General features: G+C 37.7%; 2 protein-coding genes across 2 annotated transcripts; one reads left to right on the forward strand and one right to left on the reverse strand.

Moving 5' to 3' along the window:
• The first annotated feature begins 363 nt into the window (after nt 1-363).
• On the forward strand, nt 364-5,573 carry LOC114468949 (von Willebrand factor C domain-containing protein 2-like). The gene is made up of 3 exons (XM_028456134.1): nt 364-744; nt 1,432-1,561; nt 3,573-5,573. The coding sequence occupies exons 1-3, from the start codon at nt 364-366 to the stop codon at nt 3,809-3,811; spliced, it is 750 nt and encodes a 249-aa protein (XP_028311935.1). The 3' UTR covers nt 3,812-5,573.
• A 129-nt stretch (nt 5,574-5,702) lies between these two features.
• rpl23 (ribosomal protein L23) lies at nt 5,703-11,041 on the reverse strand. Its single transcript, XM_028455062.1, has 5 exons — nt 10,968-11,041; nt 10,169-10,252; nt 8,059-8,187; nt 6,055-6,168; nt 5,703-5,827 (listed from the first exon to the last, which is right to left on the reverse strand). Exons 1-5 carry the CDS (start codon nt 10,978-10,980, stop codon nt 5,745-5,747), a joined length of 423 nt encoding a protein of 140 aa, XP_028310863.1. The 5' UTR covers nt 10,981-11,041; the 3' UTR covers nt 5,703-5,744.
• Between the last annotated feature and the right edge of the window lie 2,243 nt (nt 11,042-13,284).

Genomic DNA, 13,284 nt, shown 5'->3' on the forward strand with positions numbered 1-13,284 from the left:
CTTAATTTATTTATTTATTTGTAGGTAAGGCATAAAAATGGCAAACATGTTTCTTTAGGTAAGTCATTGATACAGAATCAGAGAGTTTGTCCATCATAGTGAATGATGGATCACAAATACAACACAAGTACATTAAACCAAAGGTCAGAGGTTAGTCTGTGTCCAGGTCCTGACCCACTGCCTCATCCTCCACAGAGCAAACTGGATCAACCATGTAAACACTGCTCATCACTTTGTGCTCATAGTAATGACACAGAAATCAAATGGAGACGGATTATGTGACGCAGCAGTGCGTCAGCGTCCCCCACCATCAGCCCGGCTGTGAGAGAAGCTTCAGTCAGACTGAGAACCTGCAGCTCAATGATGAAGAGCCGTGTCCGCTGCGTGCACGTCACTCTGCTCATCCTGCTGCCGCTGCGCGCGGTGCGCACGGAGCGCGCGCCAGTGGCTGTGGCTGAATACTCCAAAAGTGAGCCGGACTATGAGTTCGGGGACTACCGCGGGAAGTGGTGCATGGACGACCACGGGTTCGTGTACGGCATCGGAGAGGTTTACTACCCGAGCCGCTTCAGCTGCCCGTGCACATGCACCGTAGACGGTCCCGTGTGCGTCCAACCCAAGTGTCCGCGCGTCCATCCCCGGTGCACGCGGATCAGGTACAGGGCGTGCTGTCCGGTGTGTGAAGCCATGGCCAGAGTTTGTATCTACGGCGGGAAAATGTACCGCGTGCTGCAGGAGTTCAGGGTGAGAGTAGAACCGTTTGGAGCCACATGTTTTAGTACTCTAAAAAAAATACATTTAAAACTGAAAATGAATGTATTGATCTTGAATTTTGAAAAGTATTCAAAATAAAAGTCTGTGAAACGTCTTTTTCATGTAAAAGAAAGTTTTGATTTACTTTGGTAATTCCTTTGAAGATATAATTAATTTGCACTTTTCATTTCCACATATAATTTGATATTTGTCTTATTTTTGGGGCGACCATAGCTCAGTGGTAGAATTGGTCGTCCAATAACCGAAAGGTTGGGCGTTCGAATCTCGCTCTACCAAAGCCATTGTTTTTGTGTCCATGGGCAAGGCACTTTACCCACATTGCCTTGAATGAATGGTTATGATTGTGCATGAATGTTGGTGGTATGGCAGCCATGCCCCATGGCAGCTGTGGCCAGAATGTAGCTTACCACCACCGTGGTAATGGATTGAATGAATAATAGTTTCTGTAACGCGCTTTGAGTCTCTTTGAAAAAAGCGCTACATAAATCCAATCATTTTTATTTTTCAAATCTTTGGCATTATGTTATATTACTGTATACGGTCTGTGTGTCGATTCATTGCTTTGGAGAAAACACTTTAGCTTTCGTTAGCATGGCTGGTCCAGCAAATGAGCAAGATTTATTGAGCATCTTCCAAATGATGGTTTGTATGTTTCAGTTGTCTAGGTGTGAACGATGTCGGTGTGAAGCCAACAGAGAGGTTTACTGCAGCATCTCTGACTGCCCAGCACCGCACTGTGTGGACCCCATCTATGAACCCAACCACTGCTGCCCCATCTGTAAGAGCGGTAAGTTTATAACAATAAACACAAGCTATTTTAATCTCACACCAACATTTCATGAAGCACAAAGTCCAAGCAGCGAAGGGAAGGACATGTAAGAGTAAAAGCAGAAGTGACATTTTTTCAAAATAAAATGACCTTAACATACATGCCCATTCCATGTAATTTCACAAATGGCCCACGCACTTTGGTCTAAACTGTTTACTGAAGGCCCAAACATGTTAGAGCTCGAAACCCCGACAACCTTGTTTCCAATTTTGAGGAGCTGGCATATCCACCAGATAGGATGTATAGCAGATATTTTTGTATATTCTGAGACAATAGGTGAAGTTGTATTACTATACCAAATTTCAGTTTCCTATGTGGTGTCATTTTTGAGACATTGGAAGCTGAAAATGGAAGAAAAATAAGGATGCACAAAAATCGACACATACCTCCTCATTTAATTGGCCATATCTCAAAAAGTATTAATCTGATCAAACTAAAAATGTATTGTGTGCCAATTGAATTATTAAGGAACAATTGGTAAAATTGTCAGAATTTTTGAGACAGAAGTGCGTCAGATGTCCTGAAAATTTGTTGAAATGACATATAGAATGACCCACAATATTTTCCTTTTTTGCACTCTGTTACCAAATGGTCAACGGACCGACCGTTACTGGTCAGCAGACCGGTGGTTAAGGACCACTCACTCTCTACCCCAACAAGCTTTTACTTTTTCACATTAACACTTTATTTATTTAATGAACTCATGATATTATGTGCTTCACATTGTCAATGCCTCCCTTTTCTTTATTTTATTGGTTGTAGCACAGCTGACACCAGGCTTTTATGGAATCTAAATATAAAACTTAGTTGCTAATACTATTTATTCTTAACTTGATGCAACAGGAAAAAAAACCTGTTTGAACATGAAGTGAGCTGTATATGTGTATTTCTATCTATCTATTCCCACGCTGTGACCATCAGAGCCCTTTGCTGATTGGGTGGCCCATCTGCAGCGTGCCCTTCTCAGCACACGCCTAATCCTTGGCCCTGCTGTGTTACCATATGTCCCATTAGAGCTGCCATTAGTGAGCACTCACTCGTTATGTCACCCAGCAGCATGAATGCTTTCATTGTCAATAATAAAAACATTGGTCTACGTATTAAAACATGAAGAGCAACAGAGATATTTATAACTTTTAATACATGGTTGTCTTTCAAAGCTTTGTCCTCTCTTCCTGTTGACTCTAAGTATCCTTACCTTCACTCTGCTGCTCAGGCAGAGGGACAGATGGCTCCGTTTGTTGCGTCACCCTTTATTCTCCATTTAAGTCCATCTCATCAGCTGTGTTACACCGGAAGCAATAAGATCTGGCACGAGACAAATTGGACTTCCTCTTTTCCTCACTACCAAAACAGGAGACCCCATCTGTTAGAGAGGGGACCGGATATCAGAAACAGGATGTCAGCACTTTCCTTTAAAGGTGCAGTCTGCAACTCTTATGAAAGTTACTTTTTGTCATATTTACTAAAGCTGTCACTATGTAAGGACAGCTTTACATGAAACTAGTAGTTTGTGTGAAAAAAAAACCGACTCATTGAGTCCCCCTCCTGCTGCTCCTGCAGCCTCTGGCAGATTGCCAGAGTGCACCGCGACCGAGCAAAAAGAACCAATCAGAGCCAGGGTTGTGTTTGATTGACTGTCTGAAAGCTGTTGCTAACAGTCCCCTTGGGTAAGGAGTGTTAAAACACTCCTTACCCAAGGGGAGAATATAATAGGGCAAAAAATTCTGAAGGTTAACAACTTTGCATCAGTAACAAAAATGTAAATGTAGCAATGAAGCACTGGTATTGTTATTATTATTATAGTAGTCTATGTAATACATTGGCATGCAGTAACTATATTCTTAATGTTGATCCAGTATGTGTGTTTTTGATGTTCCCAAAGGTTTGTTGTCATTATATTCAACAAAAGAAAACTCTAACTTTGTTGTTACTAATCAACCAAAAACCCTCAAACCTTGTCTTGTAGGTCCCAACTGCTTTGCTGGGAACAAGGTGATCCCAGCAGGAGAGCGTGTGAACATCAACGAGCACACCGTGTGCTTCTGCACCTACAGGGAGGGCAGCTGGCACACCCATCCTCAGGCTACCTGTGAACATAGAACCCATCCCAGTACACCAGTTAACACCCCCACTGCCCCCACTGAGGAAAAGGATGAGGGGCGAGGAGGAAGTGCTTTTATTCCAAGGCTCGATGTGATACCATGACGTGTTGGTCTATTAAACAGACTAAATACAGCTGAGTTAAAGTACTGCAGCTGAAAGTGATGCGTCTTTCCTTTGACGTGCATGAAAGAAACTTCATCCCCAGGGGAAGCATGTCCTGTTAATATGTCCACTACTTTAATGTACTGTTGGTTCAAAGCAATAACATTTGCACCATCACTGAGGGCCTTTGGAAAACAGCTATAATCTGTGTCAAACTCATGGCCCTAGGGCCAAATCCGGCCATTTGGAGCATCCAATGAAACTCAACACGTTCAGTGCTTATATCACATGATGGCAGTCATTTTTACTGTTAAACTGTTGGAAAAAACTCAACATTTTGACAAAATTATGAAATAACATTTCCGTTAATTAAATACAAAAAACAAATGGTCGCAAAATCTAGGGGGAAAAAATTTTGAAGGTCCTGCTAGGATTGATTTCTATCCCTCATTGCTTGGATATTGTTGGTTTCTTACATATTTTGTATTTTATGTATACGTACAAATGCAAACTAGGGCACAATAATGCTGAAATTCTTCATTTTCCTGCATATAATCTGTGGCCCACTTGAGATCAAACTGCTCCGTATTTGGCCCCTGAACTAAGATGAGTTTGACACCCCTGGTTTAGAAGAAATCCTGATCACTGCTGATGGATGCTACAATCTGCTGCCACCTCGTGTTATGGAAAGGTTACTGCATGTCAGTTTTTTTTTTTTATGTCTTTATTGCCAGCCATCAATATCAAGCTATTAACACAACAAAACTAAATCAGATACACCCTTAAGACTGAGCTACCCAAACCTAAACATGCATGTACATATACATACTAAATATGAAATCAAATAGGAATGAACAGGTCCACTAGATTGAAACTGTTTCTATCTCCCTTTTAAAACCTTTGTGACTGGTTATTTCATGTTACACTTTTTGTAGCCATTGAGCAACGGTAAGGGGCGGGGCTTCAGCCAATCAATATTAATTTTTTTCTTGTAATCAACAAATCTTACACTAATTTCATTGGTCTGCAGTGTACAGGTAAGACATCAAATACAAAACACAGGGTTAGATCCTCTTATAAAATGTTATCCAGCTCTTCTTTGGTGTTTTTTAGTCAAACTCAGAATGTTAATGTATTGATCACCAACCATGGAAGTTCCTGCAACACTGATGGTTATAAAACCCGCACCCATACTTCCAACATCCACGATCATTTAGTAAATACCAGTATATATTTAGTTCCAATTTCCATTTAATGTGCCGAATGTCTTTGGACATATCCGTCATTTAACTGTTATTTTTGAGGCAGATTGCTCAGATGTATAACATGCATTTCTATATTTGTGAATTTATTCTTGTTTTCAGTGTAGTCATCAATTTACTTATGTATTTATAAGCATCACTGGCCAGTAATGTTAACTGAAGGTTTGAACTAACACCAGTCAATGGTTGGTTTGTGGTCAACCCTCCCACTGTCCATCTTTTATAAGCTTTATCATAACTGCAGATAGAAGCTAATTTGGCTACAAAGATGGAAACTTGTAAAGGACCCTTTGTTGCAGCTCGAACAGGTTAATAGTGTCTGATTCTGTTCTTACCCTGACTAGTGTGACATTTTCCTTCAAATGACAAAGACCATTAAAAAACTTCTGCATCTGAGCTTCCTTGAAGGAACTTCTGAACATAACACGAAACCAAGTGGATTCAATGTTAATCCAAGTGATCTGTTACTGTCGTCATTACATTTTTAATGGCATCGTAAAACCAACAGGATGTGATATATGTAATATTGTATCAGCCTATTTGCTGCTTTCATACAATTCTGACCATGTAACTTAGCTAAACTTTGTATAACTAACATTAAAAGCTTTGTTCTTCAAATAAAATCAGACTTTGACAATGAAGGAACAGTTTTATTGTAAACACAGCCCAACTTAAGCTATGCTGCCGGCGTTTGAAGCGATCCTCGGCCACAGGTCAGCACACTCTTTGGCCACTGGTCCTGTGATGGCTGAACCTGCAGACACAGTACCGTAGCAGTTAGCTGCTATAACAGCAGGTCCAAACTCTGGGTCAGGAACTTGTTCCATCACTGATTGAGATCAGTCAGCCATGGTGAGTCGCTGCCGTCTCACCCACAGTGATGGACTTACTGTTCCCGTCACTGACGACTCATCCAGCCACTGAGCAGACCAGGTAAGCGCTTTAGGAAGGGAGGCTATTCACACAACTTCATTAACACACCTTTCATTTCTCCTTTGTTGTTGACAATGACTCCTGCGTTGTCTTCAAAATAAAGAAATACGCCATCTTTTCGTCGATACGTTTTCCGCTGCCGTATCACGACTGCAGGATGCACTGAGGAGAGGAAGCATCGCTCATTTATTTGTTACACAACTTGTTTATTTACCAAGAACTAATGCTACACAGCTCAGGAACACTGTTAGGCTTGTGATCCCATCTTAAATCTTTTTGTAACAACAAAGGACACAATACAAAGGCTTTTATTACTTAAGTATTTGATATCTGTCCATTAGAAGAGCTAGTGCTAATAGGAAGCTAAAACAGCTAAACATGACTGGCAGCAGAGGAGGCCCAAGCAGTTTGTTTCTCTGGTTATTATGAAATCTATTATTTTACCATGTTAGTCTATTGCAGGGGTGTCACATTTTAGCTCAGGAGCCAAATATGGAGCAGTTTGAGCTTAAGTGGGACACAGATTTTTCATGGGGGAAAAGAGCAAATTCAGCATTAATGTTCCGTGGTTTGCACTTCCATGTATAAATTATACACAAATGATACAAGTATATAAATTCCTGTAGGAATTTTACTTAAATTTCTCTGATTTTGCAAATTTGGGGACATTTTGTAGAATAATTTCAGGAAAATTTGCCAGATTTTGAAAAAAATTAAAGTTCTTTCAACAATATAAAAACTGGAAAACCAAGCTCTGCAAATATTGTGGAATTTTGATTTGAGTTTTTGTATATGGATGGGCTGAGATTTCTACAACTGAATCAGTTGGTAATTCAAAAAAAGTTTCATGGGAGTGGTGGCCTAGTGGTTAAAAAAGCGGGCTTGTAATAGGAGTGTCACTGGTTCGAGTTTCACGCGAGTCATCACTGTGGGATATTGAGCAAGTTTCTTAACCCCAATCCAGCTGCTATTGGCAGCCTACTGTTACACCTTGGGGAAAATCACTAAAATGCAGAGAAGAATTTCTCTATGGTGATAAATTAAGTATAAATTAGGGATGTAACGATTCACTGCACTCCCGATACGATTCGATTCACGATTTATTTTACAAAATGAGACTGTAGACAAATGATGATTGAAAAATATTCCTTTATTTTATTTATTTAGAAAATACTGTACTATTTTCCTTTTATTTTTCATTGTCAAAAGAATCCCTTGATAAACTGTTCAAAATAATGCAATTTAACTAAAAATAAATCTTGAATTAAATAAATAAAGGAATAATACAAATGAAGAAGAAGCTTATTAATTTAAATTCTGGTTCTATAATAAACAATGCAAAACTGCATAATAGTTATTTTTCTTTTTAAAAGTGCAACTGAAAATGTATTTTGTGCCTTAACAATGAGACTCTAAAAAAAAATAAAATAAACGTCATTGCCCTGTATTTACGTCAGACATTTGTTTGGACCAGCAGAAGGCGGTGGTAACCCCGTGGTCGGTTGGCATGCAGCTAATCTAGCAGTGAAGAAGAGATGCTATGCTAGCAGACAGAGCTAATAGAATATCGTGACTTACAGATATTCAAGTAATATTACAGATATTCTTTCGGTGCTAAAGGGGTAATGAATCATTTATTAACATATTTAAGAGTAGAAGGCGGCCAGAAAGAAAGTATTAGCAGACTCCGCCCGCCGCCTACACTTCTGGATAGCGCCCTCTGCTGGTTAAAAAAAGTACCGCGATTCAATTTTCAGAAAATCGATATCAATCGTGATACCTATGAATCGATTTTTAACTGCCTTACGATTAATCGTTACATCCCTAGTATAAATTATTTGTTTTCTATCATTTTTACTCTCTCTAGCAGGCTGAATTTGACGCTTTAAAGGTCCGGAATTGGCCGTCGGGCCTCGACTTTGACACATGTGGTCTATTGTTTTGATTTGTTTCTGTGTTGGTTAGTGATGCGAAAGTTTTTAAACACTTAATGAAAGGAATGAGCACAAACAGAAAATGCATATAATTTGATTTAAACCCCCTTGGACTCACCCTTCTTTCTGAGCTCAGGCTTTCCTTTCTTCACTGTGGCCATCACCATGTCACCGACTCCAGCAGCAGGCAGACGGTTCAGACGACCTTTGATGCCTTTCACAGAGATGATGTACAGGTTTTTGGCTCCTAAAGAACAAAGAAAAATGCAATATGTCTGTGTGGGAAGGTTCTCCGGACAGTTTGTCTCATCCCTGATTGAGCTCAGTCAGTCACAGTGGGTCACTGCTGTCTCACCCACAGGAATGAACTTAATATCTCCTCCACTGACGACTCACTCAGCCACTGAGCAGACCAAGCAAGCGCTTTTGGAAGGATTAATGCTATATCAGCAAACACATAGGCAACGCTTTTTTAGAAATCCATTGGTAATTACTACATGATGTGCAACAACTAATTCAAAGCCATTAATACCATCCTCTCATTAGCATAGCTGGGTTTGAGCTGCTAGTTATATTTTCATTTGTACAAATTTATTACAATTTAACCTTCAGCCATTTTTAATTATTTAAACTTGAGCAGAAGATGTGGAAGAATCTTACACTTGTTTAACAATAACTGAAAAGTGGCAACTTATTGGACTAAAAAGGGTTTTTATTGCATTTTTGGTTGTGCAGAAACATTTTATTTTTACGCATACCATACCAGCTCAACTCAATGTCATACTTATTTTATAAGGGTTGTGGGTTTTTGCTAAATCCTGATCATTTTTTCCTTTTTTTGGTTATTCAGACTGTTATGGAAGTTATTTGCCCGTAAAAAACTTTATCTACAATCAAAACCTTAAATGGAAAAATTCTAAAAGATAATTTAAGACGGTACTTCTTCAACAATTCTTTAACTTTAAGTTAGCAATTTAGCAAACTTGTTCTCAGAACAATTAACATAACAAATGTTGACAATGAAAAACTTTAACACAACATTAAGTAAGGTGCATACTTGATACACAAGGCAGTACATCAGTGTAGGGATTTCAGTTAGTTTTTGAGGGAACTCACTCATGGCATAAAGAACCCTACTCTAAGCAGTCTTTGAACGCATCATTTTACACATGTTGGATTGGGATCACATCCTTTACTACATCAAACCTTACTACTTTGGTTACATCCCTCAGCTCTTGATTTATTTCAAGTACAGACACTGAACTTTTAGCATCTACCATTGATCTCCTTGCATGCAGCTGTTATTGGTGTGTGGATAAGTTGAACTACTTCAGTAGAAGTAACAACACATAAATAAAGTCCATTTAATGTTTCCTCATCGACCCGTCTATTACTCAGTCCAATCAAAGCACAAAATATTCTACATTATACATACATCACGAGTGCATTTGATAACTCAGCATATAAAGTTATGGAAAAACTAGTGACATAAGCACAGTGTGAGACAAACAAGGAGCTGAACATTAAAGTATCTCCTGAAAAATGAACCAAATCACACTTATACCAATGAGCACTAGGATCAATGGGTGGTATTTCTTTAAAGATCTAAACGAACAATATATATACATACATAAATGATTTAGAAGAGCTACTTTGTGCATTTCCCCATATTTTAATAATTTAAAAATGTTGGAGGAGATACTTGATATATATCAGGGTTATTTTTAATGCCGTGGCTACGGGTACGTTAAACGTAACCGTAAACTGCCATTTTATGGATACGCAGCGCCCCATCATTGTCCAGTTAAGGTCACATGATAGGTGTACCACATGACTTAAAGTTCCCTCAATTGTATTTTAGCTACCCCGCTAACCCTAATAATACACCCTTAACTCACAGATTTTTATTTTTGTAGTAAATGCATTTTTAAAAGTGGAATTTGCCAAGTTAAATATGTTAAAAAGTGGGATTTGAACTCAGTTGACATCTACACAGTAATTAATTTACACACCAACATCCTTTTTTTTAATGTTGACAATCAGTTTGAGGTTTTAATGAGCTTCATAAAACTCTGAAAAAAGGATCCAAGGACCAAAGTTGGACAACCAGGTCCAGAGCATCAGAAGGACTCGATTTGAGTTCAGAAAATACAACACCACTGAATTTATTTTCTCAACAGTTATTTGGCTACAACTTCTCAATTATTGGATAACAATTGAGTGCCTACCTGTGTTGTCTGCACAGTTGATAACTGCACCCACTGGGAGACCCAGTGAGATGCGGAACTTGGCTCCAGACGAACCTCCACGTCCTGAGGAAAGTCAAGCATACATCAATCCAATTAGCCTTCCTTCATTACAAACATTTAATTACTGTCATTTATAAATAATACAGGCATACGTCAATCAGTCCAGATTATGTGGGTATTTCAGACCAACGTCTGAATATAGTCATTAAAAGGTTTTGTACCAATGCTAACGAGAAGCTAGGTTCACCCAGCATTACTACGACTTAATATTGAAAACCAACCAACAAATAATCTAAGGTGAATTAAAATTATGAAATAAACCTATAATTTACACATTATTCCAAGACATGCATTCGTTATTTACACATTCATGGTCACGATGAACGAAGGCGGCATCACACGCAGGAACCATGCTAGGCTAACCTTAGCCACCGGTGCTACCTCAAGTTCACAAACACCATTTAAAAAGGCAGTTCAAAAAAAAAGCACAATTAACAACAGCCGTAATCAGTATTTCTGTCTAAATGGACTTACGCGCAGCCAAAGCATGTCAGCTTTGAGTTTGTTTGGATTATGTTTGTTAAGCCTCATGACGGCAGTGCTGCTAGCGGCTAGCCGCATAAACACGTCCAAATCTAATGAGTTGTAATCGAAAAAACTAAAAACTAGACACTAAGACCCCTTGCTTTAGGCTTCCTGACACTAACAGAGATGATTTCTAATACAGGCATTGTGATATTAGAGCAGATGAAGGTGGATGGACAGAGTGAAGTCGTACCTCTCTTAGACATTGCTGCGGAGGGAAAGAGAGAGGCGGAGCAAGGGATTGTGGGATATTCAGTTCATCACAACTACATCCGGGTTGTGACGTCTCCGCGTGTGGATTTTAACATGTTTGCAAACACAAACTGGTGGAAAAATGAAAGATTACATATTACCTTAATTTTTCTTTCTTTGTCTCTTCTTAACCATTCTGCTCAAATGTGTTGAGAAGTTTGATTTGTCAGAAATATTTTTGGAGTTAGAGAGTTAACGAGGTGATTATTCTAAAATAATTGTAGAAAAAGTGTGAATGTTCTTTTTACAAAAGTTGATCCACAATGGAAGCGTATTGCAATCACTTAATACTATTTTTCTAAATATTTTTTACTAATTTTACTTTTATTGGGGCTTTTTATTTCAATTTTTGAACTAATTTCATTTCTGTTTTTCAGAGTGATGTTTTTCTGATTATTTTTTCAGTTTTTTGTTGAAGTTAAAACATTTTCTTTAATCCAATTAATATACCTGGCTCTTGCTTTTGCTTTCAATAAATAAATAAATGCATCTGTTGTTTCAAATGCCCTCCAAGCTAAAAACACACACATTTTTAAAGCACATTTGAAGCAGATCCTTATGAGGCTCAATGTTGTTCTTCAGTTTAAAAGTAGTGTATTTTGTTTTGGACAGAATGGAAAATGAGAAATATTGTGTTCTTAATTTACTAATCATGTTTTGGCTAAACTTAAAAAAAAAAAAATAATCAATTTCTATTTGGTTTTTCAAAGGGTTTTTTATATTTGAAGTTTTAACAAACATGTTATTATACACTTTATAGCTAAGCATGGTTTACCATAAATGGGATTTTTATCAGCAATATTTGATAATGTGACACATTCTTTCAGTCCACTACAAACATTCTCTTCAAAGTCGTTATTGGTGCATATCTGATTTGAGGGGTTTGAACTAATGTTTACAACAAAATTGACCATAATCCAATACATTTCCAATGGGAGCTATTAAATCTACTATTTCACCCTCATGCTAATCTCTGTAATATAAGGATTTTCTACAAAATAAGATGAATCTGCAACTCCATGACACAATATAATGAGGAGAATAACTGTGAACATAATTTCCCAGTATTGACAGTTTCCAAAATAAATTGTTGTTTTTGATCCTAGGAATGTAAAAGAAAAAAAACAAGACTAAAAAATCACAATGAAAACACATTATAAAACTGTTCTGAGAGAAGTTCAAAATCAGTAAAACATCACAATATAGTATACAAGTTAAAAGTAATTTTCAAGGACTGCCAATGATGAATGTAGGCCCAGAATTGTTTCATGTGTGTACTGTACACTGAAATGAAAATATGACTCTCAGGTCATTACACTGACACAGCAGCTTTAACTCTTAGCAGCATTACTTTATGCCAACAGTGCAACTGAAAATGACTCTTATCCCTCCTTCTGTAACCCCTAAACCTCACCTCCTGCAACATCTACAGACCATTAACTTTCCTGCACCTGTGGCTAACCTTAAGTTTTAAATCCCTGGTAAGATAACTGAAACAACAAAAACACTATTCTGGAATTAAATAGAGATTTTAATTGTTAAATAAAAACTTCAAGTTACTTTTTGTGGCCCTTTAAATACATTAATTTAAGAAAATCTTCCTTATATAACATTGTGTTCATGTAAACTGAGATGCGTAATAATTTGAAGATGCAAGATACTGTTTTATTTCTTGACGTTAATTTATTTTATTTTATTTTAAACAGTTTTTAAGTTGCCATTTACATGATCAATATAAATCAAATCAAACATTATTTTTTATAATTTTAACTGTATAGAATTGAATTCATTTTATTGTCTTAATTGATAAGGTATTTTTTTGGCTCTGGGAGGACTTTAATTATAAGTGAGATGAGGCAAAATGGCTCCTTTGAGAGTAAAGGTTGCAGACCCCTGGTCTATATAATGACCTGAATATACCTAAATGTCTTCTTTGTTCTTCTTAATATAACATATAATATATTTAAACTAATGTAATTACCACATTTTTTTTTACAAATGGGGAATTGTTTAGCTATTTATGAGTTCATTATAGTTAATTTATAGACTTAATGCATTACAGCAGCACGTGGCCCCGAAGCAAGATGGCGCTGGGCAGTGACGTTTGCTCCAATCAGAACTGTAGCGGCGGTTAATACCCGGATGTGTTTAGCGGACGCACAGTGTGGCTACGCCCTCAGTGTTCCGTGTTCATTTGTCAGCTATAAAGTAAACTCTGAACTTGTTGGACGGAGTTCCCCTTTCTTTAATTCATTATT

Source organism: Gouania willdenowi, chromosome 8 (assembly GCF_900634775.1).
Source record: "Gouania willdenowi chromosome 8, fGouWil2.1, whole genome shotgun sequence".
Lineage (NCBI taxonomy): Eukaryota > Metazoa > Chordata > Actinopteri > Blenniiformes > Gobiesocidae > Gouania > Gouania willdenowi.

What these genes read in the sequence shown, in the direction of transcription:
- LOC114468949 (XM_028456134.1), top strand. Translation starts at nt 364, where the DNA reads ATGAAGAGCCGTGTCCGCTGCGTGCACGTCACTCTGCTCATCCTGCTG. An exon ending in GCGTGCTGCAGGAGTTCAGG is followed by an intron (nt 745 to 1,431) that starts GTGAGAGTAGAA and finishes TGTATGTTTCAG; the next exon opens with TTGTCTAGGTGTGAACGATG. An exon ending in CTGCCCCATCTGTAAGAGCG is followed by an intron (nt 1,562 to 3,572) that starts GTAAGTTTATAA and finishes CTTGTCTTGTAG; the next exon opens with GTCCCAACTGCTTTGCTGGG.
- rpl23 (XM_028455062.1), bottom strand. An exon ending in CAACTGTGCAGACAACACAG is followed by an intron (nt 8,188 to 10,168) that starts GTAGGCACTCAA and finishes TTTGTTCTTTAG; the next exon opens with GAGCCAAAAACCTGTACATC. An exon ending in GCCTGAGCTCAGAAAGAAGG is followed by an intron (nt 6,169 to 8,058) that starts GTGAGTCCAAGG and finishes TCCTCTCCTCAG; the next exon opens with TGCATCCTGCAGTCGTGATA.